The 24,320-nt window shown below is 37.5% G+C and overlaps 1 protein-coding gene across 2 annotated transcripts in view; it reads left to right on the forward strand.

The window, feature by feature from the left end:
- The window catches only part of UNC13C (unc-13 homolog C), a 165,152-nt gene that overhangs the window by 117,860 nt on the left and 22,972 nt on the right, over positions 1–24,320 (forward strand). For both annotated transcript variants that reach the window (XM_050978636.1, XM_050978637.1), the window contains 6 exons: positions 12,570–12,696; positions 13,548–13,644; positions 14,056–14,199; positions 15,178–15,255; positions 17,400–17,477; positions 24,175–24,263. In XM_050978636.1, coding sequence (XP_050834593.1) covers positions 12,570–12,696; positions 13,548–13,644; positions 14,056–14,199; positions 15,178–15,255; positions 17,400–17,477; positions 24,175–24,263 — 613 coding nt within the window. The remainder of the gene's footprint in view (positions 1–12,569; positions 12,697–13,547; positions 13,645–14,055; positions 14,200–15,177; positions 15,256–17,399; positions 17,478–24,174; positions 24,264–24,320) is intronic.

Below are 24,320 nucleotides of genomic sequence, written 5' to 3' on the forward strand. Positions count from 1 at the left end.
GCACTGAAAAGAAATAATCCACAAAACATCACTCACTCTATTTGTTCACTGATCACTCAAAAGGCAGCTTCAGATCAAGTTGTGGCTTGTTTCTTGGTTGTAAAGAATAGAACAAGAATTCATAAGACTTAATTATACAATATATAATGTGTGTATGTTAGGATTGAATCAGGACTTTAAAATAAATATTAATGTTAATATTAATTCTTATTCTGCAGAGAGAAATGTAGAAGGCATTTGACTTTTTATGTTCCAGACCAGTCCCTGAATGTGGTCTCATTTCTGTGTTGCTGTGGATACTGACTTTCTGAGGAACTAAATGCCATTGTTGGCATTAGGAATTCTAAACTGCTCGCAGAATCATTAGTGAAACAGTTCCTGCATATAAATAATAATTAAAGGAAAATGGAATTAGTATAAGTTATTATTTTGAAATTAGTATAAATTATTATAAATATACAAAATTTCACCTTCTATGGTTTCATTCCTAAACAGGAACCTCAATAAATCTAGTAAAAAAACATAGATCAGTGTACTGATCCTCCACCCAGCTTTGCTGGGATTTGATTTATTAATTCTTTCAGTAGATATTCTGAAAATGGGGTTTAACTCAGTTGTTGAGGGCAATAATATTTTTTTCTTCAGATTCTGTAAGATTAGAAGCAAGCTCTTAAATATGTTCACAGTTGGTCCTCATGGTTTTAATGGAGTTCATTAAAATGCATTGCATTCTGCTATGCCACTCTCGCCTTCCAGGTTATTAGCATAGGCTACCATCTGTTCATACCTAGTGTCCAGGGCTGTGATTGCAATCTTTCCCTACTCTAATTTAGTATTAATCTCCTGAAGCAGCATCTTTTGTGCTACGAAGTTGATTCCTTTCTGCATTCAATCAAGAAGCAATGAACTGGTCCAGCATTGTTTGCAAAAAGATTGCTCGTGTGATAAAAAAGATTGGATTAGCTCATCCAAGATCCTATTTGTGGTTTTACCTACTTTTTGTATTCACAAATATATCCAGCCACACCCATCAGTTTAAATTCAGGAAATAGCAAGACAGCAAACACTGGAGCATCCACTTTCCATTCTTTTTCCCTTTTTCCTGAGTGCAGTTCAGAATGGCTGTTCAGGCTCTCTCCTCCCCCTGTACAGCTGAATCCCTCCTGGATCTGCTCAGGGGTGTGTGCACTGCAGATCTGCTGCTCTCCAGCAGTGCCCTCTGCCCACCTCCTCTTGTAGAACAGCCCAGCAGCCCTATGAGGGGCGCCAGCTGGCACCACACACCCTCTGCCTTCTCTCCTCCCTTGGTCCTTGGAGGACACTCCAGCAAGGAGGCTGCTGCTGTGGCATGGAGAAGTCAGAGGGGAGAGCAGCTGCCATGGCAGTGGCCTTTGGCTAGGGAAGAGCAAAGCCATGTCTCTGAGAGTACCAGGGCACTAAATTGGCACTGGGGGAACAGCTCGGGTGTTTGGTGAGGGAGGAAAGGACAGTTCAGTCTGCACAGCTGCCAAGATCAGGGCTACACTGTGCCAAGCTGACACGCCTTGGAAACAAAACTGTACTAAAATCTGCTGTTGAGTTCATAATTCCATTCTAGATTTTTTTCCAATTGAAGTTAATTAAAATGTTTAGCCTTTGGATAGTGTTAAAATTTTTATGCAAACTTTGAGCAAATTGAGTTCACACTAGTTATAGTTCTTTTTTCTGGTCTAATGGATTATTTTTATGTGTAGATTTTACATGAAAAAGGTATCACATGTTTCTCTTTGAGAATTGTCTTCGTTAGATTTGGTCTCTGTTGGGTTTTTTTCTTCTTTGCAGGCTGTCCATGAAGCATCAGTGGTTTGCATGATACATTATAGATTGTTGTTTGGCATTTAGTTTATACAGACATCTGATCTTAAAGGATAGTAATATTTTTGTACTCTCTGATCCCCCAATAATTCCATATTTATGCTGCAAAAAAAATGAGAACAGAGAGTTTTACCAACAGGGCGTATGATTTGTTACTCACTTCGTATGGTAAGAAATCTCTTCCTTTATAAGTATGCAAAGGTTAAAAGATGATGAGAGAGTAATAAGCTGAAATTAGACATGCAGTTGCAAAGTATCTTCTTTTATTTTTTTTTTGTCCTCAGAAATTTCTTTTTTCAGATCTTTCAGATCTCTAACTTTTGAATAGGTCAGATCAAATGTCTGAAACTATCCAGTCTTTTAGAAAGGGAACATCCTAATTGCTGTTATTATGATAATCTTATTCTGGTAGCGGCCAGAAGTCAAGACCAGAATTAGGCGAGAAATTAGATGGCTGCTGTGTAAATAACAACAACAGACAGTCTCCATCCTGCAGAGGTAAGATTCTAAAGGCTTATAAAACAGAAAAAGAGAGAGTCTGTCCACCATTTTATGCATTTAATGTAGGTTTGCTTTTCAAGTTTGCTGTTGTCTTCAGTGCTTAAGAAGATACTATTTTCCTGTTTCTCTGACAGATACTTCTGCCATGACAGAAACTGATAAAGTGATTTGAAAGTGAAGAGGCAGGTCCAGGAGTTGATGCTGTGCACAGAGACAGCATAGAAAAAATCCAAGAACTCTAATGCTGCCCAGAGAAAGGTCACGCCATTTAGTGGCAGATTTCAAGTCTATTTTCACTCCGAATTTACAATTTACAAAGTTCCCCTTAAAGTGGAATATAGTCTTGGTTTAGAGGGAGGCTACAGAGGTGAGGGAAGGTGAGACTGAGGTTTTGTAAAAGACAAGAAGGCAGCATCCACAAGAATGCAGGATGTCATCACTATCAAAATATAAAACCTTTTTATTTTAGTCAGTCTCATTTCTGCATTGGCACTTTTCACCAAATGTATTCCATGCTTATCTTTTCAGACACCTGAGGAATTAAGAGTTCTCTATGGCGACTCAGAGAGTCTGTGAAGGCAAAGTCAAGGAGATTACAGCTGGAGTTAAACCTTCCTTTGGCAGATAAGATAGCCTGTTGCTGTGATTAGAGGAAGAGGGGAGTTAGAAACATTCTTTATTCACCATAACAGACAAGGATGCTGGTAACAGCAGGTACACTCTGTACATCCTGAGGGGCTGAGCTTCCAAAGTATGAGAATCCACCTGTTGAGGGCAAAGCAGAGCTCTCCAAGCTTGCCCAAAAAGCACCACAGCCATGCCAAGTGGCACTATTTTGTTGGTGTTTATTAGACCCGTAATTAAGCCAGATGAAATGGACAAAACTGCTCCCAGGGGCTGAGTTAATACTTCTTCATATTGTGCTGTAACACTGTATCATCTTGCTTGGAACCACCTCAGAGATCTCTGGTATGGCAGAACCTTGCAATTGAGACTGTTATATCTATAATTTCCTTGTTCTCTAAGCCATTTTCTTGGATTTTACACATTGAACCACCATCAGAACAATGAGTAGTACCACAGTACAAGTCTACAGTAATCTTAGTAAGTTCAAGTTTCTCAGTGTCTGACTGTAGGTGTATTCATGGTGCCAGATTTACTGGATAAATGTAGAGCACTAGTGAATGCCTGTCTTCATTGTTCAGTCTTAGACTTGTCACTCATTAATAGCAGTGTATATTGTCCTGTATATTTAATAATGATAGCTGTGTTCCTATTTATTCTTTTTCTAACCAGTAAATATTACTCTTGTTCTTAAACACTAATATTAGCTCTTACCCAGGTAATCACTTATTGTAAAAAAAATGTGTATGAACTTTTCCTGAACATTGCCTTATTGTGACAAAGGCAGTTTTTTGTTAGTCAGTGGTACCACCATGCTCATTGGTTATGATTGATTAATAATTGCAGGTTATTTATAGCCCACATGGCCCTGCCCTTTCCACAAAGGAGTGAGTTGAAGAGAGAAGTGTTCTGGTCAGCTGAGTGGGCTGTATATCACCCATAGCAGCAGGGGCAGGCAAGACCTCCTCCAGAGTCTGTAGATATCTAAACCCAGAAGAATATGTTGCTGCTTCTTTCTTCTTGTCCTTGATTATAGTTCTTTATCACTAAAATGGTGCTACTTTATTCCATCTCATGTTTTTACAAAAGCTAGACTTACATATTTTGTCTCAACTTATTTTATGGCTGGGGAAGAAAAACAAAAATGCCAGAAACACAAAACCTCTAAGCAAAAATGTGACTTTGTACCCTCAGACCAGCATTGTGTAGTGCAGTGCTGCACCTGCTGGTAGGGGAAAACTTTCATCCTTTTGTTTTTTTGAGGGGTTTCTTTCCCTTATCTCTATCAGAGTGAAGCTGCATAATTCTCCCACTGCAGCAGTGGAACGTAAGTGCTGCACCTCTTCCTTCATTCTGTAAGCTAATCACACAATGAATGCCCTTGTATTTTGGACTTCCTTCACTGAGAAACAGTAACTAATAACAGCTTTCTGGAAAAGAAATGCCTTTATTTATCAACTAGAATACAACATTTGAGTTAAAGAAAATCAAAAACAACAAGAAATCTCTGCTATCTTTGATCTTGCCCATTTTTACTAAGACACTGCTTTAAAGCTTTCCTCACACAGCAGCTGTTCTTCTTCTAGTCTCTGTTTTCTTGGATTGAAGACTTGGTCTTTTACTTTCAGAACTGTTCCAAAGAGATTCACTTGTGTCTTTTTCTCCTATAGAATCTGAGGTCAATTTCCTCTTATGGGCAAGTGCATTAGTTCTAAACCAAACATTTGATACTGCTTCACCCCCAGGAGAATAGGATAAATCTGTTAAAACTGCTTGTTTCCACATTATCTTTTAATAAGCCTTAAGTGCAATTTGCTGGGTAGGAATTAGAAAACACCTCTCTGGTTTTGCCTTTGCAAGCAGAGCCAGATTGAACACAGGTAATTATTTAAGTGCAGCCTCACATTTATCTTCCTGCTGCATTCTTCCTGGTTTGTACTTCATTTTACTAATTGCTTGTAAAATGCAAGCATGCCTGTTTGATAAGGTTTTATGCCCACTTTGCATACTAGTGGTGAGGCAAAGAGCAGAGAATCAGATCTTCATGGAAAGACACATTTTTTTAAAAATTAAGCACTAAGTAGATGGAAGAAACCTATCACAAAAATTACATTGAAGATACAAAGCTGAGTATTCAATAGTTAAGTTCCAATGCTATTGAAGTTCTCTTTGTTACCTTTATTCTGTTTTCCATCCCAGATTCAAGCATTTTTATTATATCAAATCATAAAAACATGGAATGGTTTGTGTTCAGGAGAACCTTAAAGGTCATCCACTTCCAACCCCCATGCCATGGGCAGAGATGCCACCCACTAGACCAGGTTGCTCAGGGCCCAATCAACCCTGGCTTGAGCACTTCCAAGGATGGGGCATATATTCTCTGTTTTGCAATTTTTATACATATTAGAGTTTTATGAAAGCTTAGTCAGTATAAATTGGATTCCTATATTAGCATTGCTTTTCTTCTTTTATTACTTCATTACTTTTATTACTTTTATTACTTTCTTTTTTTATTACTTTGAATAGATGTTGAAATATCAGGATGAAGTATTTGAAATTTCAATCATATTCTTCAGAACCAGGACTTTAATTGTTATCATATCAGATAGGATGGACTATTTTCTTCTGCTTCATTTATAGCTTCCATTTCCTTATGCATTCCATGGTCAATAAATATACAGAGCAAGAATTCCACCAGCTGTAAAAAAGCACAGTTCAGATTATTTCACCCACTGGAAGTAAGTGCTTATTTCCTTTTGTATTCAAGAGTAGCCAATGACAGAATTTTGTCTCCAAATGTTTATTCTTTGAATGTTATCTATTTAGTATCATGGTATGTAAATTACAATCTGATAGAATATTGAAGGGTGAAATTTATACCGAGGTTGGTCTTATTCATTTACTTGTATTCCTAGCATTTTTATTTTCTTGGGAGCAAGCAAAACAGATGAGGTTTTTGCATAATCAAGCTGCACATCTTGCATTGCCCTTTTGGTGATAACCCATCCACTTTTCTGGAACTTTTGTGGAAGTATTTGGCTTTGGAAGTAGTAATTAATTGATGAGACTAATAGAAGTAATAAGGACTAAAAAGCAGCAGTAAAAAAAACAACTGATTTATGTTAATAAAATATCAAAGTTAATGTGCCTAAGTAATCTGAAACTCTTAGGCAATATAACACAGTGGGTAAAAAATGGCAAATGCAATGTTTAGAGTGGAAGATAGGGTAGCTTGCAGCAGGTTCATACATCCCTCGTGATATTACATGTTGCATCTCTTCAGTAGTATATGACATTGATGTTTGATGCCCTTGAAGTTCCCATGAGACATTTACCTCTCCCAAGGAACCATGTACATCTCTGCCTTTTCTGACACCAAGCAGGTGCCCCTGAGCTCTGCTGCACCTGCTGTGAAATGTCAGGCAAAGCAGAGCACTGAGCACATGGCCTCCTGCTTGGAGAGCTTCTCCTGGAATGTAAAGGGCAATGTCACATCAGCTTTTACAGTGCACTGCTTTAAGGCAGGGATTGATTAGCAGCTTCCACTGGAGGCAAGAAGACAAAAAAAAAGAACAGTGAACATTCTTCCTCACCTTTCAGAATCTGACAGCCTGTCTTCCTTCCCTGATCTCTGTCACTGAATCATAGAATTGCCAGGGTTGGCCAGCACCTGTGGAGATCATCCAGTCTAACCCCTCTGTCAAGGCAGGGTCACCTGGAGCAGGTGATAACAGGAATGCATCCAGGAGGGTCTGGAATGTCTCCAGAGAGGGAGGCTCCATGACCTGCCTGGGAGCTGTTCCAGTGCTCTGCTACCCTCATGGAAAGTTCCTCCTCACGCTGAGATGAAACTTCTTGTGTTTTATGGCCTTTGCTCCTCATCCTGTTGCTGGGCACCATCACAAAGAGTCTGGCACCCTTCTCTTGGCACCCTCTTTAAGATATTTATGTGCATTAATGAGATCCCCCCTGAGTCTTTCCTTCTCCAGACTAAACAGGCCCAGCTCCTCTCCTAAGTCTCTCCTCATAAGAGAGATGTTCCAGACCCCTCAACATCTTTGTGGCCTCCACTGGCCCCTCTCCAGTAGCATCTCTGTCCAGGGAGGAAATATGACTCCATAGTAAGAAAATATTTGAAGAAGATCTACAATGCCTTTCTTAATTTATGCATCTTGCCTTAATAAATGTACTTGGTCTCTTTTTTCTTCAGTTTCCCATTTGCACAGCTTCATCACCCCCCAGATATGTTCCAGGTGCAGTCCATTATGTTTGTGAACTGTCCAAAGATATTTTGATGAAAATTTTCAAGTAAATGCAGAGAAAAGATGGTCTGTTGTGAACGATACAATATTTTCTTAAAAGGAGTATTAGAGGGGTGGTTAGAGATAAATGTAATCAAAAAAGAGGTAATGACAGAAGTTTTTCAGGTTTTGGTTTATTATATTCATCTTGACACAAAGAGTCCTTTCAGAAAGGTCAGTAGTATTTCACATTATAAAAATTAATGCAAATTATACATAATTATCAATTAGTGTGTTCCACTGTCTATTTCAGTTAATAACCAGTGACTTCCATTGCCTTTAGCAAAGTACAAGAATCCTGGGATGAGATTCTTGTGGAATGCAACGTTTTCTTCTAAATCAGTGACACACTTCGAGTTAAATTTTTTCTTCATTTGTGGCCTGTATGCTGTTACATTCATACAATCAGAGGCTTCAGGTTTCTTTCAGCAGTATAGAGATTAAATCTAGAGCATTATAAGCATAAAAGAGGCTGTGGCATAGCAACTGCTCCTGTATTGTGGGGAAATTGCACTGGCATCAGGTGCACTGAACATTAACTTCTACTTTTATCCAAAGCAGAGGTGCATCATTCGGTGTAACATTTCCACAGTGATTCAGAGGGAGGAATACCAATGCTTACCCCATCCATATCATAACTTACTGCAGCTTTGCTTCCTCTAGCTATACTCAGTTTTGTGTTCCCAATTACCCTTCCCAATTATATGACTGCAAATTTGGAAATAGCAGGTTTTCTAAAACAGCAGTTCTGGAAGAAATAGATAGCAGCTGGCAGTCTCTAGAAAGATTGGTAGGTAATTATTGCAAAAAACATGGAATTATGTCACAATGGTTGAGAACAACAGCTGAGTTTTGATGGGAAAATTTGCAGCTAATCCAAACACAAATCCCATATGCTTAGTCTCAACCATTTCTGTTTAATAAGCTGTAGAGCAGTAGAATGTATGTCAGTCAAACAAGCTGGTTGTGTGAAAATAATTTGCTACACATAGATATTCTTTATAGTATTTATTAATCTCTTAAATATTATTTATAAAGCCTGAAAACTGTACAAGTTTGGGTTTTTTTAGAAAAATCTATTTATATATATGTAGTCAGTTTGTTAAGTTTTACAGACTAATTTCCTTGAATTTCTTATTCATAAAGATTTGAAATATACTTTAAAACTATATTATTAGAATCTTTCTAGCAGCTTAACTACATGTTTTTATAAAAATATTGGCTTGGAAACTGCTGTAGAAAAAAAATTGCTCTGAGTCTTTGTACCCAAATAAGGAAAATCAGAGTTGAACAAAATATCAATTTGATTATCTGAATATTTAACATGTTCATCTTTTATGAAGGTTTTAGATTACCCTTTTTTCCTTTTTTAGTAACTAATACATATCAAAAATTACATGGAAACTCAGAGTGATGTTATTACCTCAAGGTTAAAAAGAAAAAAGGATTCTGTAGTGAACAAGACTCTATTCCAGTTTGTTAAATGATACTGTCCTTAGTGTCATGAAGATATTTCTGCTTAGTGAGTCATCATTATGACTTTTATTTGTTGTTTTAAGAAAATCTTCTCAGCTTTCTTCAGCAATTGCTAGAAAAATGAACAAAAACTCAAGCATGATTCCAAGGTAGTGTTGTTTGGTCAGGGCCTGTGAGGAAAGTACCATGGATTATAGTCCTTCCTGTTATGTTTCTGTATAAATTTTTCTCTAAAAAGAACTGCTGCCTGCAATTAAATTACATGCCAGATACAGCATCTCCAGGTCAGGGCTGATTTCATCACACACCAAGTTCTTTTCCATATATTAATGCATTCCCTGAAATAGCTTCTAAAAACAATCTCTCTTCATTCTTGGGTACACAAATAACATTGCAGCAGATTTTATCTCTTTTCCTTCAGTTCTGTTGCTTACTGGAGGTAAGTTTAAGGGGGTTCCCATCTCTGGGATTTGTAGCAGTGAGATGGAACATACAGTTTTCAGTGAATTTCAGTTTTCAGTGTGGTTGCAGTTACAGTGCCTGTTGTAGAAGCACATGTGTATTACAGCATCACCCCTAAGGAGATATTCCCCCCCACCCTAAGTGGCATCAGCAATGTAAAAAAGTTACACCTGCTGGAACTGCAATTCCTAAAAGCAGCTACAGTGCCCCATACACACAACTAAATTTACAGATGTTACAGCTTACAAGAATGTTACCAGTATTTTTTGTTGATGCATGACACAGTGGTATGCAATACACCAGCATGGGAACTGAACATGACCTCTTTATGAAACTTATTAGATGAGTAGATGCTTATAAAAATATGCTGCACTTCAAGGAACGTGTCAGAAAAGGAGCAGCACAAAATAAAAAACCATTATTAGCATTAGGTTTGCTATACTGGAGATTCTCTTACCTAAAATCAGTTATGAGAATGGTCAGGTATTTCTGCCATGATCTCTCCAGTGAGCACATTTGGACACAGCTGGAAGGTTTAGTTCCAGACTGACTCAGCTGGATAATAATTTTGCAAAGTAAGAGTGGAGTTTTTCAAAAAAAGTTATATTGTGCAGCTACTGCAGCTGTCTTCCAGAAAGCCCAAAATGGATATGTCTGTATGGGGAAACAAGGCACTGGCTTTGCCTCCAGGAATACAGACACAGATTTCCAAAATGCATCCAGGTATCCTGTGCTGGCTCACATTCACATTAGCTTGTGCAAGATGTTCAGAAATTAAGGGAGCAATCTATTGGTCCTAATCTAAATTCAGAACACCTACAGTGATGTTGCTGCACTTTGCAACCAAAATCCATGGTTGCCATGGATAAACCCATCTATTATCCAGTTAAAATTGTCACTGCTGACTCATGGGCACCTGCTTGCTCCGTTCTTTGGTTTACATGAACTGAAGGGATAAAATGCATGGATACTATTGCCCTAATACATCCTGTGAAGTGTTTGCTGATTGTGGAAAATAGATTTGTAGAAAATTTTCTAAACTTGACAGAAGGCTCACATAGTATGTATTTGTATGTAAACTTTGAGATAAGAAATGTTGACTTAGAAATACTATCAAATAGGACAGGCATTGTTGGAAGAGAACAGCTGATGTTCTCATACATTAATGTCAGGGATTCTGGATGCATTTTTCACTTATATGTAACTAGAAGTTATATCCTGAGAGACTTCAAATATTTTCTACAAGGCATGAAAGCCTACAGAAAAAAAAGTTCAGTTATTCCTGAATTACTTTTGTGCCCATTTTTAATGTGTTATGAATCTTAACCTTAGAAAGAAAATATTAGTGAATGGTATGTGTAAGTTGCACCCTCCTGGACAAGTTTGCCAATTAGTGGCAGTAGCTCATTTCTAAAATTGAAATAAGCATTTCTTTGGTTTGTGATGCTATAGCAAACATTCTCAAGCTACACTGTATAATATAACAAGCCATTTGTTAAAAGCTTGAATGAAAAAAAAAGTGCTGTTCATTTCAGAAATTCCATTCTTTTGGAATGCAATCTAGGATAGATTTTTAACAGTGACTTAAGCAGCAGATGTGCAGTGAATTTCATAGCAATAACATAATTTTTGTCAGTGTAAGGTTGGTCTACCTTGTAAGAATACCTTTTATAGAGGAAATGTCATCCAGCTTTCTGTACTACTTTGTGATAAACCTGCTACCTAAAAAAAAAGATTCCTCAGAACCATGACAGAAGGCAAGATCTTTCCCTCTGTGGTCCTGTTTAATGCTAGTAACAATGATGTTACTGTGCTGGGGAGAGTTTGTAGTACTCTCAAGTAGCATGAAGATGAATAAATGCAATATTTAGAGAGAAACTGATTTAGTGATTTTTCTTGAGTGTGATGGAAAGGCAGTGAAGGTGAAAATGCTACTGCAATGCTAAAAAGGCAATAAAAGCCCACAGGGGCACTTCATAAGCCGATTTGCACAAAACTTAGTAACTCACTGCATAATAAAATACATCTGAAACACTTGTTGGATGGCATGGTGTGCTACTGGAGTGCTGATTTGGCATAATAATAAAACTAAACATTTCCTTCTGATGTAACTGGCTAGATCAGAAAACACAGAATGTGTCATTCACAGTGCATGTTCACTGACAGAGAATCCAATGCTACATTCAAGTGTGTGACAGAGGATGGGATGCTCCTGCTGTTACAGAAAATTAGGTTCCCATCCAAATATATGAGATTTGTATAATGCAAAGCAAGCAGAAATAAGGAGCAAAAAGGAGGTTTGCTACTGGTAAGTTCTTAATACCTAATATTTACACAAGAAAATCATTCCTGCTGAGTGGCTGTATCAGGTCATTTTTTAAGGGAGCTGGGAAAAGAAATTACTCTTTTGCTTAGGGAAGAATGTGCAAGTGACATGACATTTCAAACAGATGAGATCTGTGGAGATTTTAGGAAGCTGTGAGCAGCAAACAAAGGTATGATTATTCTGCCCAAAACTTGTGGATCTCTGTTTTCATGCTGAGGGAGAAGGAAATGAAAGATTTGAGCAAGGATAAAGAGAGAAGCAATGGAGCTGTCCAGGTCTGCAGTGGCTGGGTGAAGAATGCAGAGCATAGTGTACAGGCTAAAACAAGGATCAAAATCCTGGAAGAAAGATGGACATTTGTTCCAAACAAATTAAACCAGTCTTTAAAAATGCAGAAAGTGGTTACAGGTGGCTGCATGATTTCTGCCACCCACCTCCATCTGCATATTCAGTATGTGGAAAACACGAGGACACTGAGAAGGTGAAGTCCATTTGAAAAATTTCAAAACCACTTTATAAAACCATCTTTTCAGCTTGTGCCATAAATCAGATGGCTGTAGAGCTGTGGAGTTTTCTCCTCTTTCTTTTTCTTAGCTCTGACAAATGCAGCTTTCACAGTTTCCTGTAGGACTGACATTTATTGCTGTTACTTCCTCTGGCTACTACACAGCTATGGTTGTCTTTTCTAGCTTGACACAGAAAAGCTTCCTAACCATTTTGTAGCAGCCAAAGAAGGATCTAAAGAAGGGGAAGTCAGCGAATTTGTGGGGTTTTTTTCTCACTGCAGTGAAGAGAGGGGAGAAGCCTCATTTGTGGATTGGTCTTTAGTTTGTTTTGTTTTTCTTAAGGGTACTCACATCCTGAAAATTGAAACGGTGGATATTACTACATCGAGAAAAATCAAACCAATTATGCTTTAAAATGCAAGTCCTGTATTATTATGTCACCAGTGCACAGAGGCTCAAGAATGTTATTTACTGTTAGAACGCTATTAAATGCTTTTATTTCCACTCCTTCTATTACAGAACATGAAAAGCAGCGATTATGCAAAAGCACAGATTATATGAATTTGCACTTCAAAGTGAAATGGTTTTATAATGAATATGTGCGAGAGCTCTCTGCTTTCAAGGATGCAGTGCCTGAATACTCTCTGTAAGTGGTGTTTTGGGGAGGCTTCCATGAGGCTGGGCTTCATGCAAGGTTTGTTTTGGTCATATATTTATGCTCAGGTTTGTGCAAGATCTCAAGGTGTGTAGCACCAACTACTTTTTGCAGTTCCTTCTCTTTAATTATTCATTCTATCAAGTGAAATAGTCCAGGTGTTAAATGTGCAACCAGCTTTTTCATAGGTTTCTACAGTTGTTGTAATTCCAGGTCTTCAGAGATGACAAAATGCTTTGGTCAGAAAACATCTGAGGAAAGTGATTTTGCATTTGTTTTATAACCAGACTTTGCTAAAGCTGTAATGCTAACAGGATACACTACTGAAATAATTCTTACTGGATCAGGTCATACTCAGCTACTGGTTTTGTTTTCACCTGTCTCCCTGCAATAAATATATTCAGTCCTGTCCTTGTATAGGAGCTATCCTTAATCTTCTGCAAGTCTGCTGGTTTGCAGAGATTGTTTAAACAGCTGATTTTTACTACAACAAAGTTATATTCAAGTTATTTTATATACAAATAAGAATAAATGTTACCAAAGAGCCAATATTGATAGAAGGTGGATACCTACCATGCTTCACTGGTAGAGAATTGGCTACTGCTAATTTCATATCACCAGGGTACACCAATGAGACTACTGTGAAACTGAAGCCTGAAAGGCTTTTTGGTAGCTGCAGGACTTTGGTGGAAAAAATTTTTCCAGAGTTGTTGAAATCTTTAGCAAGTACAACATATCTGAAAACACAAGGTGCCAAACTGCTGAGTATTATAACATTTCTCCTTTTGGGATCTTCATGAAATCTACCAACTTTACTTTACAAAATTGCTTTTAATTTTCAGGTGGTTTGAACCATTTGTCATACAGTGGCTGGATGAAAATGAGGATGTCTCAATGGAATTTCTCCATGGAGCACTAGAAAGAGACAAGAAAGATGGGGTGAGCCTTTACTTTTTAAAGAAGAGAATAAATAAAGTATCAATACATATATTACTGCAAAACCAAAAGTACGTTTGGTCCCACAACATCCTTCTTAGACTTCAAGAGATAACAGCTTTTGGAAGAATTTTTCTAATTCCCTCTACCTAAATCCCCACAGAATTCATTCTATGGTATCACTTCATTAACCTATGATGTGATAATGATGTCATGAAAGAAAATTCTGGTTTTATTTTTAAAAGATTGAAAAGTATCAGAAAAGTGAAAACCCACATTTCTTAGTATCACCAGGGAGACTTCTTTTTTTCCTTTATTACTTTTTATGACTCTAGGATGAATTTCAAGCATAAGAATCAATGAATGCAGTTTTGATCTCTGAACAAATATTAACATTTGAATGTTCCTCTCTAGTTTCAGCAAACATCAGATCATGCCCTCTTCTCTTGTTCTGTGGTTGATGTCTTCACACAGCTCAATCAAAGCTTTGAGATTATTAGGAAATTGGAGTGTCCTAATCCAGAAGCACTGTCTCATCTAATGAGAAGATTTGCAAAGGTAAATTAAAGTCAATGCATCTCAACTAAGCTTCAGAATGACACTGTGTTGCCATGTACTTAAAAGCTAAGTGAGTCCAATGCTTTTTAGAATCAGTGTTTTCTATCTGATTGGGATCCTAAGAAAGACATGCTGTCTGTGGCTTAAGGCTGGGTTTTATCTACTTTGTCAAAATGGTTTACCACTTTGAGAAGTTCTGTCCTCTCTGAGATTGCACATTTATGTATTTTATACACATACATATGCATCAATTGTTATCTTGCTAAGAACCAATTGCAGTTCCATTAATGGAGCCATTCAGTGAAATGCAATTAGCTAATTAGGCAGTGCAAGTGAAGGAAAAAGTCAAGGCATGGCAATCAATTATTATTGTTTGAAGTCTTGAGGTGGTAGTTATTCACCTGCTGCTTGATAAACTCAACCCTGCCAGTTTTCTATTTGGACAGTTACATTTCCTCACAAGCTCTGAATTCCCATTATAGTCCTGCTGGCTTCAGAAAAGTTCACATTTACATTTAATTCTGTTCTTTCATTGCAGCAATTCTCCATTTGCAGAGTTCTTATTTACATGATTATTGTAAGGTAACTCATATTCCCAGGCTATGAACAGTGCTCCTTTTGTCTTATATTTCTAGTCTATGTATTGTCACCCTGGAGGATTTTTTGAGCTTGCTACTGTTCCATTAATTATGTAGTACATTGCAAGGAGTAGAGTTCTCAGTGCTTCCCAAAAACAGTGCTGCTAAAATTAAACTATCTCTGCTATTGAAGATTGCTTTACAATTAGAACTACCCACCATCTGCTGTGCAGGGATTTGAAAATGTGCTCACAGGATTGTTTATAATATATCTAAAAATATATAATACACTATGTGTGCAAGCACTTGTAAAACCTATCATTTATACAAACCTTTGCTTTTATTATTTTTGGTTTACATTATGAAATTCACCATTTAAAAGAGTCTTCTCCTCTTCTAGACTATCAACAAAGTACTTGTTCAGTATGCTGCAATTATTTCAAGTTACTTCAGCTCCTATTGTGATAAAGAAAATGTGGTGAGTAAGAAGCTGTGGCTTTTTTCTGCCTCAGAAATTGCCTTTAAATGACTTACTGTACTTTTTGAAAATGAAATCACTTCTTTATATGAAAAAACATGAATGGAGGGAGGTCAGCATGTTTTCCTAGCTGCTTACAGTGTAAAAAGCTGCAATAACTGAAATTAGTTAAGAATCCTAGTTAATAATTTCAGTATTAAAGTTATAAAGTAATTACAAGATGGCTGCAAACCTGCAGTGGATAACAGCCTGGTCTGGTGACCATGGTGAATGTGTCTTCATCTTGTTTCTCAGACAGAAGAAAGGTCTGTGTTTAGGGTTTTCACTTGGCATTGCCTTACCTCTCTGTGTCAGTTTGTGCACTGGAGAGTTTCTAAGCTCCCTGTTCCCTGTGTGCAGAGGTTTCTGCTGCTGCACAGAGGTTTCTCCTCCCCTCTGGGCTTTACTCCTGCAGAGGGGAGGAGAAAATTGGGCTGTTTTGATGCCTCACTGCTCACAAGGGAGTCCCTAAAGAAGGACTTGATTGCCATGGACTCAGAAATAAATGAGAAATGGACACTAAAGATGTAATTGAGCAAATGGAAACATTTTCAATACTTTAACAAGACTAAGGAAAAGTATTCTTGGGAACTGGCTTTTCAAAAGGAACAAGATTTTTTATTCAGCTACTTATGCCCCCATCACAAATCATAACTCTCATAATTATTGATTTGTGATATTGCAGATAATTTCCAAAATAATTCCTTTGTTAGAAGTCAGAAGAATAGTACAGGAAAGGAGGATACAATCTTAGTGATTGTAAATTAATAGAAGGTGGATAGTCAAATAGAAGTGGGGTTTGTGGATTTTTCAAGAGATGAGCAGAGGTGACATTTCAGCTACACAAAGCCAGCTGCATTCTGTAGGAGGAGGAGCAGCACGCTTCACTGGGAAGGAATAATCTAAGTAGTAATGAGTTGGAACAAATTTCTTTTTTTTTTTTTTCGTATTCAGTTGAGAAGGACTCTGACACCCAATTCCTTTGAGAGTAATGTATTAATAATTAAAGCTAAATCATGTTATTGAGCCCATCATGCTTCAGCTCTACATTGGAACATGCTATTAACTAGAAAGGTACAAATGAGTATCAGTCACTGTAATCATTCCATCACCACCTTGTTGTCTGAAAAAAAAGGATACATGTCTGATTGAAATGCATTTCCTCAGTGTCTAAAGTAATCCAGTCACACACTAGAATACACTGGCCTTGGCCAGCCACAGTTCTTTTGGTAAGTATTGTCTGATTGCTTCATCTGCACCATAACAAACCAGCATATAAAGTCATCTAAGGGCACAAGATTCTAGTAACAGATTATTTCTTCCAAGACTTTTGTAACTAGCTCCTTATTTTTATTAATGTTTTACTTTTGACCTAATATTAATACAGAAATTGCTGTCATTTGCACAGTGACTCTTTTGCAGTGTTCTGCCTTTAAAAAATTAGCTTAAACAGCAACATTTCTAGACTAAAATAATAGGATTACAGAGTTCTATTGCTTAATTTATTCACCAGCTTTTCAAGTAATGCCAAAATGCATATTTCTAAAATATTATTCTGTTATTAACAGAACTGCCTCTTGATTTGTTCAAATACTTAAGCACCAGCCATTAGCAGGGTTACAGTGTTGTCACAGTTTTCTGCAGAGACTGGGGCTAGCAAGCAGTGTGGCAGCCCCTTTCCTGCAGCCTGCTGTCACTGCCAGAGCACTGTGAGCATTGCTGTCTCTGCTCTCCACGGGATGATGATGTGCCACTTGCATAATTCCACCAGATGTAACTGTATTGGGCATGACTAGAAATTACCTGGGATAGCTCAGGATGGGAAATTCTGGGATCTGAAACCTGTCCAGGTGATTGGGAGATGGAATCCAGTTCCCTGTGGGACAGCAGTGCCCTTAGTGGGCAGTCACAGGCTGAGCAGGCAAAGAGAAGGGTCAGTTAAAAGGGAAGGAGAGGCAGCAGTGAACAGAAGTTCCTATAAAAATCCACAGCTGTATCAGTGAAGGTGGGCTTAGAAATCTTTTCCAACCTTAATGTTTCTTTAATTCTCTGAATGTAGAGCTGCTGAAGTTGTGCACAGTCTCACATTTGATCTCTCTCTGTAGGCCTGTATCTTGATGAACAACATTCAGCAATTAAGAGTCCAGCTTGAGAAAATGTTTGAGTCCATGGGAGGGAAGGAGGTGAGTTATATCTGATTCCTGGTTCATTCAAAGTTCCTTAGAGATCATTAGCACCATGTTTGCAACCTAGTCAAAGCTTCACTTCTACTTGCAAAGAAAATCAAAATGCTTTAAAAAAGTCTACAAGACTTATTTACTGTCCTGACAATACTGGAATGACATAACTATTTCACAGACACATGCTAATGATCTGTAATGTTTTATCAGCACTGGGTGTTTTGTGTTGCAATCTGTAGTGCCAGCTTTATTTCAATGTTTGTATTGGACTATACTGTGCTTTTGATGTATTGGTACGTTTTGTCTGTAATGTGTCATTGTCTCTGTCTAATGCCTTTGACTTGCAATCCACTGAGCAGAAGAAAGAAGGAGAGAGATTCTCTTATGAGGTTTGTGATAGTAAGCATCTTTTATTATTCCTGACCATATTTTCTAAGGCTAAAACCAGTCACATTTTCTACTTATTTCCATTGATGCATCTGTGTAATTCCCTATGATCTAAAATCAAAAAGAGCTATGCTTGGGCATTCAGTTGACAATAAACTGAAAAGTTTCACTATGAAGGTAGTGCAATACCCTTTCAGAGTTATAAAAAATCTATAAAACATTTTAAGTGCACTTTTCAATATCTGAGGGCCTGCCTGTATTCAAGATACCATTTCACCAAGATCTGTTATGCAGCAGTTCAAAACATCCTCAGCTTTACCCCCTTTTTCATTTCAGAAGATTTAAAAGAGCCTGAAGTCCTGTCCAACAGCAAAAGGACATAAACAGTGCTTCAGTAGCTTCCAGACTGTAGTCTTTCACTGTTCTGAAACATGATGAAGAAATTACCATATCTTCCTAGCCATAGAAAAAATGCTGTCTACTTGTTGAGGAGCAGTGTTTAGAACATGAATATCCTACCCATATTATCAGTAGCTGGCTTTAAAAAATAAGTTATGCATACATCATCCTTTTTCTTCTTGTGGCTGTAGCTTGATTGATTCCCAGAACTTTGATCTAATGTGGCCACACCATGTGGAGAAAACTGGAAAAGACAGCATTTCATATTTCCACATCCACAGGGGGACCCTGCAGAGGTGAGATGGGTCCCCTATGCCACACAAGGCACTGAAGCCTCCAGATGCACCTACAGAGTCACTCCAGGGTGTGGAGGGTCTGCTGAGCAAGGAAGAGCTCCTTGAAGATGCTCCAGATAACAGGGAATAAACTTCTGCAGCCTTCTCACTGCAAATGTCCTACCAAACTTTGTAAAAGATATTCATCATCCAGAAGTGGCTGGTTTTGTTGTTCCTATTATACCCTTTTTCCTCTCTGAATATTACAAGTAATCTTGTCCTCCATGCTTTTATGTTCCTTACAAAGTACTTTTATACTTGATCCAAACTTAATTTTTAATGTCATGATTCATGAAAACAGGTAAATGTCCATAAATCAGGATAATGACAAAAGCAGAGGAAAGCTGAGTCACATTTTATATCTATTTCTATCAAATTATTTTCAACCAGAATTTTTGCTTGAATCTCTAAAATGTCCCCTTTTCCTCAAGAAAATATTAGTTTTTCATTTGCTCCTAATGCCTTATATAATAACATTTTAAAAATTAGGAATTTTTCATAGCAATTTTCTTTCAAAACTTCTTATGACTTCTCATCCTTTTTTGTTTCCTTTTAATGATAATGAGGATGAATTATTAAGGTCGTTACAGTATTACAGCAGAATTTCCTACAAATATGGTGTGACATGCAACCCACAGAGACAATTGGGATATATTTTCTATAATCCCTTCACTAGGTGTCTTCAGTGTATCTCTGATTCACAATCTAAGACAAAAGATCTTAAAAATACATTCAGACTTCTAGGGCAATTTCTTGAAGAAAGTACATTCATGTTCCATTTTTTTCACCCATATCAAGATGCCACTAAAATGTTTGTCCTCCTCTTTGAATCCTTATTCCCCTCACTATTCCAAAGGCACAACTGCTAATGGCCAATTTGGCTTATTGAACTGGTACTTAAAGAAACAAAGCCAGCAATAAAATCTGTAAGCAGTTTCCTTGAAGGGAAAAAACAGTTTAATATTTCACTTGTGGAGGGCATAAAAGTCAGATGATTTTCAGCAAAATAATGAGACCTATTTCAGTAGAAGCAAAACTAATTCTAAGAAAAATTAAATGCTGTTAATCTCCTCAGTGTCACACTGTGAGCAGTATGTCTTTCAAACTGTGCAGTCAAAATAACCACAATCAAGCAGCAGTCCCTCTGTTCAGAGAAGGCTTATTGCACATTGCAGGCAGGGAGCTCTATAAATAGAGAAAAAACTGGTTTCTCAGATCCCCCACCATTAAAATAAAATAGTCTGAACAAGATGAGCTTCTTTATTAACTGTCCTCTGCTGCAGCAAAGCAGGGAGGGTACTTACAAATCATATCAATGAGAACAGTCTGCCATAAGAATGAGTAGTAAAGTGCATACAACCCTCTGTTTGTTTGGTTTTTTGTAAATCAAGTCCAAAAACATGGGAACAGATCATCATCATAGAATTTTGGTTTAGCTCCTATTTGTTTCATCCAAAAGGAATGCATATATTTGCACTAAATATTTTTTCATGTCTGACAAGCTGGAAGCTGATAAAAGAGAAAGAAGAGAAGCCAATGCTTGTGTTGCTTTACACCAGATGACAGAACATGGCAGAAATGAGTTACAGTAATTAGGATTAAAAAAAAAAAAAAAGGTGTAAAGCAAAAGGAGGTTGTTCATGTGTGACAGTATTATATTAACTGTAGATTAATTATATTCCCACTTCAGTAAATTCAGTTCCAACTTCACATATAAAGCTGAGGAATTCCTGTAGGAATCTATATGTGGCCTTAAAGATTTTGCTGGGGTGACAGAGGACCAGACTTCAGCAGAATTGTTCTGAAGTATCCACCTTTACATCTTGTACAGAGGCCCAAGTGCTTTGCAGTGCACTCAGAGCAGGGGCAGCCAAACATCTCCCATCTCACTGTCCCAAGGCTGTGGGTGGAGGAAGGGAGATGTCTGTCAGAGAGAGGAAGAGCCCCTAAAGTGATGGAGCTGATCAGTACCTTTGCTGTATCTTTGCCAGATATGCAGACAATTTGTAAAACTATTTTCTGAACAAAAGTAACCGGGTGGTCCCATTAGGAAATCATAAGTAATTAGACCTGTGAAATTGCAGATAAATGGGATTCAGATTAGAGATGTTCCATTTAACTCATGCAAAAGTAATTTGCATCTGTAGTTTCCTGCAGGAACACCACCAAATTTGCAGTTAACAAGATTATGTCCATACTAACACACATTAAATTACAGCAGGAAATACCTCAGTCTAACACATTGAAAGCAGCCAAACTCATCAGATTTTTAACTCTTTTCCAAGGCTTGTCTCTATAAAAAAATTCACAGTTTTAAACAGGCAGAATTTGGAAACCATGATGCTCAACTGTTTCTTATTTTTTTCAGCTGTTCAGCAAATATGTTGTCAGTTTTTGTGTAGCATTCAGAAAAAGTCAAATTTCTGATTTGATAATGCATAATCAATAGATATGCCAACAAAATAATGAGTATATTCCCTTGTGGGTAAAACTTAATTCTGCTATTTAAGAATGTGTTAAAACAACAGAAATACGAGCCTCGAAAAGCCAAGAATACTAAAAATTGATGGAAAAGTATGATAGTATGATAGAAACAAGTATGATAGAAAACACATTACTAATGAAATAGGCTTGCTCCTTTAAAAAATCCAATATTGAAACCTTAGCAACCTACCCCAATGTATGTTAAGGCTAGTCCACACGTGCTGGGAACTGTAAATGGAATCCAGAATACAATTGTCCAAGGGATAAATGTGTTGTCTTTTCTCTTTTATTGCTTAAATTGGATATGGTACACTAATGACACTCATAGCTGGGATTTATTGTTAGTTTGTTGTTTTTTCTTCCCAAAATAATCAGGCTCAAGTAGAGCCTTTTTTATTTTCCTGAAACATGTTCAGGGAAGTTTGTTAGTTTTCATTCCTTCTTCACCAACTCTATGAAGCAAATGAGACTTGAAGAGAAAAAGAGAAGTCCCCAATACCATAAATACTTCATTTCCATGTCTATATCCCCCCTCTATGACATCATCTCAGATGCTGACCAGCATTGCCTGTCACTTCCATGCTTCCATCTTAGCTCTGCCATATCAGGAAAAAGAAGAGGGTGTGCTCTGGCACATGTGGATGATGCCTGAGGACAATCATTAGCTCATAGAAGGCACATGATTAAAAAACTGAAAAGTGCACATTTTAGTTCTGGTGAGACACCCAAATCACCATATTTTCCAGTGCCTAGAGAGAAGCAGCAATTAAAACTCTTGCTGACATCTTGTCAGTGATGCCAGCATGGCCAGGTGTGGCTCACCTGCCCGGGCAGCCCGCATACCTCTTTGTGTCACACTCCTCCCTGTGCCACCTCATCGACGGGCATGAGCATGTGGGCACACAGGCCTGGGGTCCTGCCACATGCCTCCAGCTGTGCACACACAAACTTGTTCATGCAATTTGTGAGCACAAAGCCTCTAAAATGTTTAACAGTTGCATGCACCCTTCTATAATGCGCGTAATGTCCACAATCTGGCGTTAGCATTCAATCCAATTGTGGCTGGACTAAGTTCTATTCCAGGTGAATTTAGCAGATACATTGTGTTTTCTGGTTATCACCACAACCTCTGATAGAAAGTAACTACATTGACCTCGGTAGGCCCAGTAAAAAGGTGATTCTCTAGTTTGTGCATGATCTGCTAAGAAATTTTGAGTCTTCTTCTTGCCTGTTATTTTGTTTTCCTTGACATGTATCGTGTTCAGTGTGAATGCTTGTATGTTCAGTGCTTGTTAAATGTTTATATTCTAGTGGTCTTAAATTTGGGGTTTGTATATATCCCTCCAAAGGAGACAGTATAATTTCCTAGTGAAATCCATTTCCTGGAAGAATCTTTGCCTTTGATAGCAAACTCCTAATTTGTTTACTAGTATAGACATTTCAGTAAAATTAGCTTTTTAATTCCTGCTCTTCATGCAATCACTTTAAGTGTATGAACTGTCAAAGTGTATCTGCCTGGGACACTACTAAGATATACAGAAGCCACAGAAGTTCTCTCAGTGCAAAGTAATTCAAAACTAAAATCATTAGTAGTCACAGTAAGTACTTACAGTAATAAGTATGAGTTTCTCAGTTTAGAAGAGAACTACGTGGCACCAAGACCTTCTAAAGGATGTGTGGTAATTCCCCCTTACCACCTATTTCAGGTTCTTCTCAAAACCTGTAGTGAAAATCTCAGATTTTCTATTATTTTAACCCACATAAGAAGATAAAGGATGGTCTAAGACTAAAACACAGTAGATCATTGGATCTATTTCAGTTTGTTTTGTTGTAGGATTCCTGTGTAGTCTCAAGTAAATTAACCAGGGTGCTGCAACAACTTCCCTTTTTCTCTGAAGTGTGATTAAAAGAACTGACCTGCTGTACCACAGTGCTCTGAAGCTCCAGAGGAAAAATAAGCACCAAACACTACTCATCCAGTTGAAAGACAGAAAATAGAATCAGCCCTGATTATGTATTCTAAATGTGCAGTGTCCTTTCAAATTGTAAGAAGGTCTGTACCTGACCTTGCTGCAGAACAGTCCACAAATTAAGGGATATCATTGGAAATCATTCCTTAGCACTGTGATGTAGACATCTGAAAGACCTGGAACATCAGCTATTAATTCACATTCAGCTGTTGATCCTGATGATCATCTATCATATCCCAGAATGGACTGTAATTATTTTTTATGAGTGCTAAAGATCAGGGAGATTAAAAAATTATTCTTTTTTACTTGAAAAAGAATCCATAGCAAATAAACAAGTTTGTGATCAATATCAATAGGGTACCTTTTTGATTAATATCTATGCATGTATCCTCATCCCTGTAAATGTAAAAATATATTTCTCCCCTGCATTAACTTTTTCCCTATGTTTACAAAACTTGTATCAGAGTATCAGAATGTGCTGCTCTGTGCTTGAATTTTGTTTGCCCTAATGGCTTTTAGAAACAGCAGTACTGAAATATGGTAGAGTCCCTTCCCACATCCTCTGTCCGTAGAATTGGCATGGATATTCCTCAAGCCATCTTTTTCAGTGCTGGCTGTTCTAATTTTACACTGCATTATGGAAACACATGAAATATGGAAACAACTTCAATGCAAATCACCACACAAAATACCAACAGCAGTGAAATGTACAAAAATAATAAAAATATGAAGGCATCTGCATTACTATTAACACAAGCACTGATTTTTCCTGCATCCTTCTCTTGGTGTGCCTCGTTGAATACCACTGGCCTGGTAATGGTAGTTCTCTCCTTTGGGACTAAGAGTTTCCACAATCCCACAGAAAGCCATTTTTCAATGGCACCGTTTTGATTTCTAAAATAAATATTCCCTGCTGTAATCAAAGATGGGTTTTTTTTCATTTTTTAATGGTAATTGTATTTCAAAATTATTACTAAAGCAATTTAGTGTCACAACAGGTGTTTCCACATTTGGTTTTCTATAGTGCAGTGTATCTTTGCACATAACTCCTAATTCATTGGTTGTAATGGAAACCCCAGAAACCTAGTGTATAGATAAAATATAATGTTATTTATCTCTTTGCAGCTGGATCCTGAAGCTAGTGTTGTTCTAAAAGAACTTCAGGTGAAACTTAGCAATGTATTGGATGAACTCAGTGTAACGTATGCTGCAAGGTAACAAACCCATTTTACTGCCAACCTTAGAGGAATATTCCTGATCAAAAAATCTCC

This window comes from Serinus canaria, chromosome 10 (assembly GCF_022539315.1).
Source record: "Serinus canaria isolate serCan28SL12 chromosome 10, serCan2020, whole genome shotgun sequence".
Taxonomy (NCBI): Eukaryota; Metazoa; Chordata; class Aves; order Passeriformes; family Fringillidae; genus Serinus; species Serinus canaria.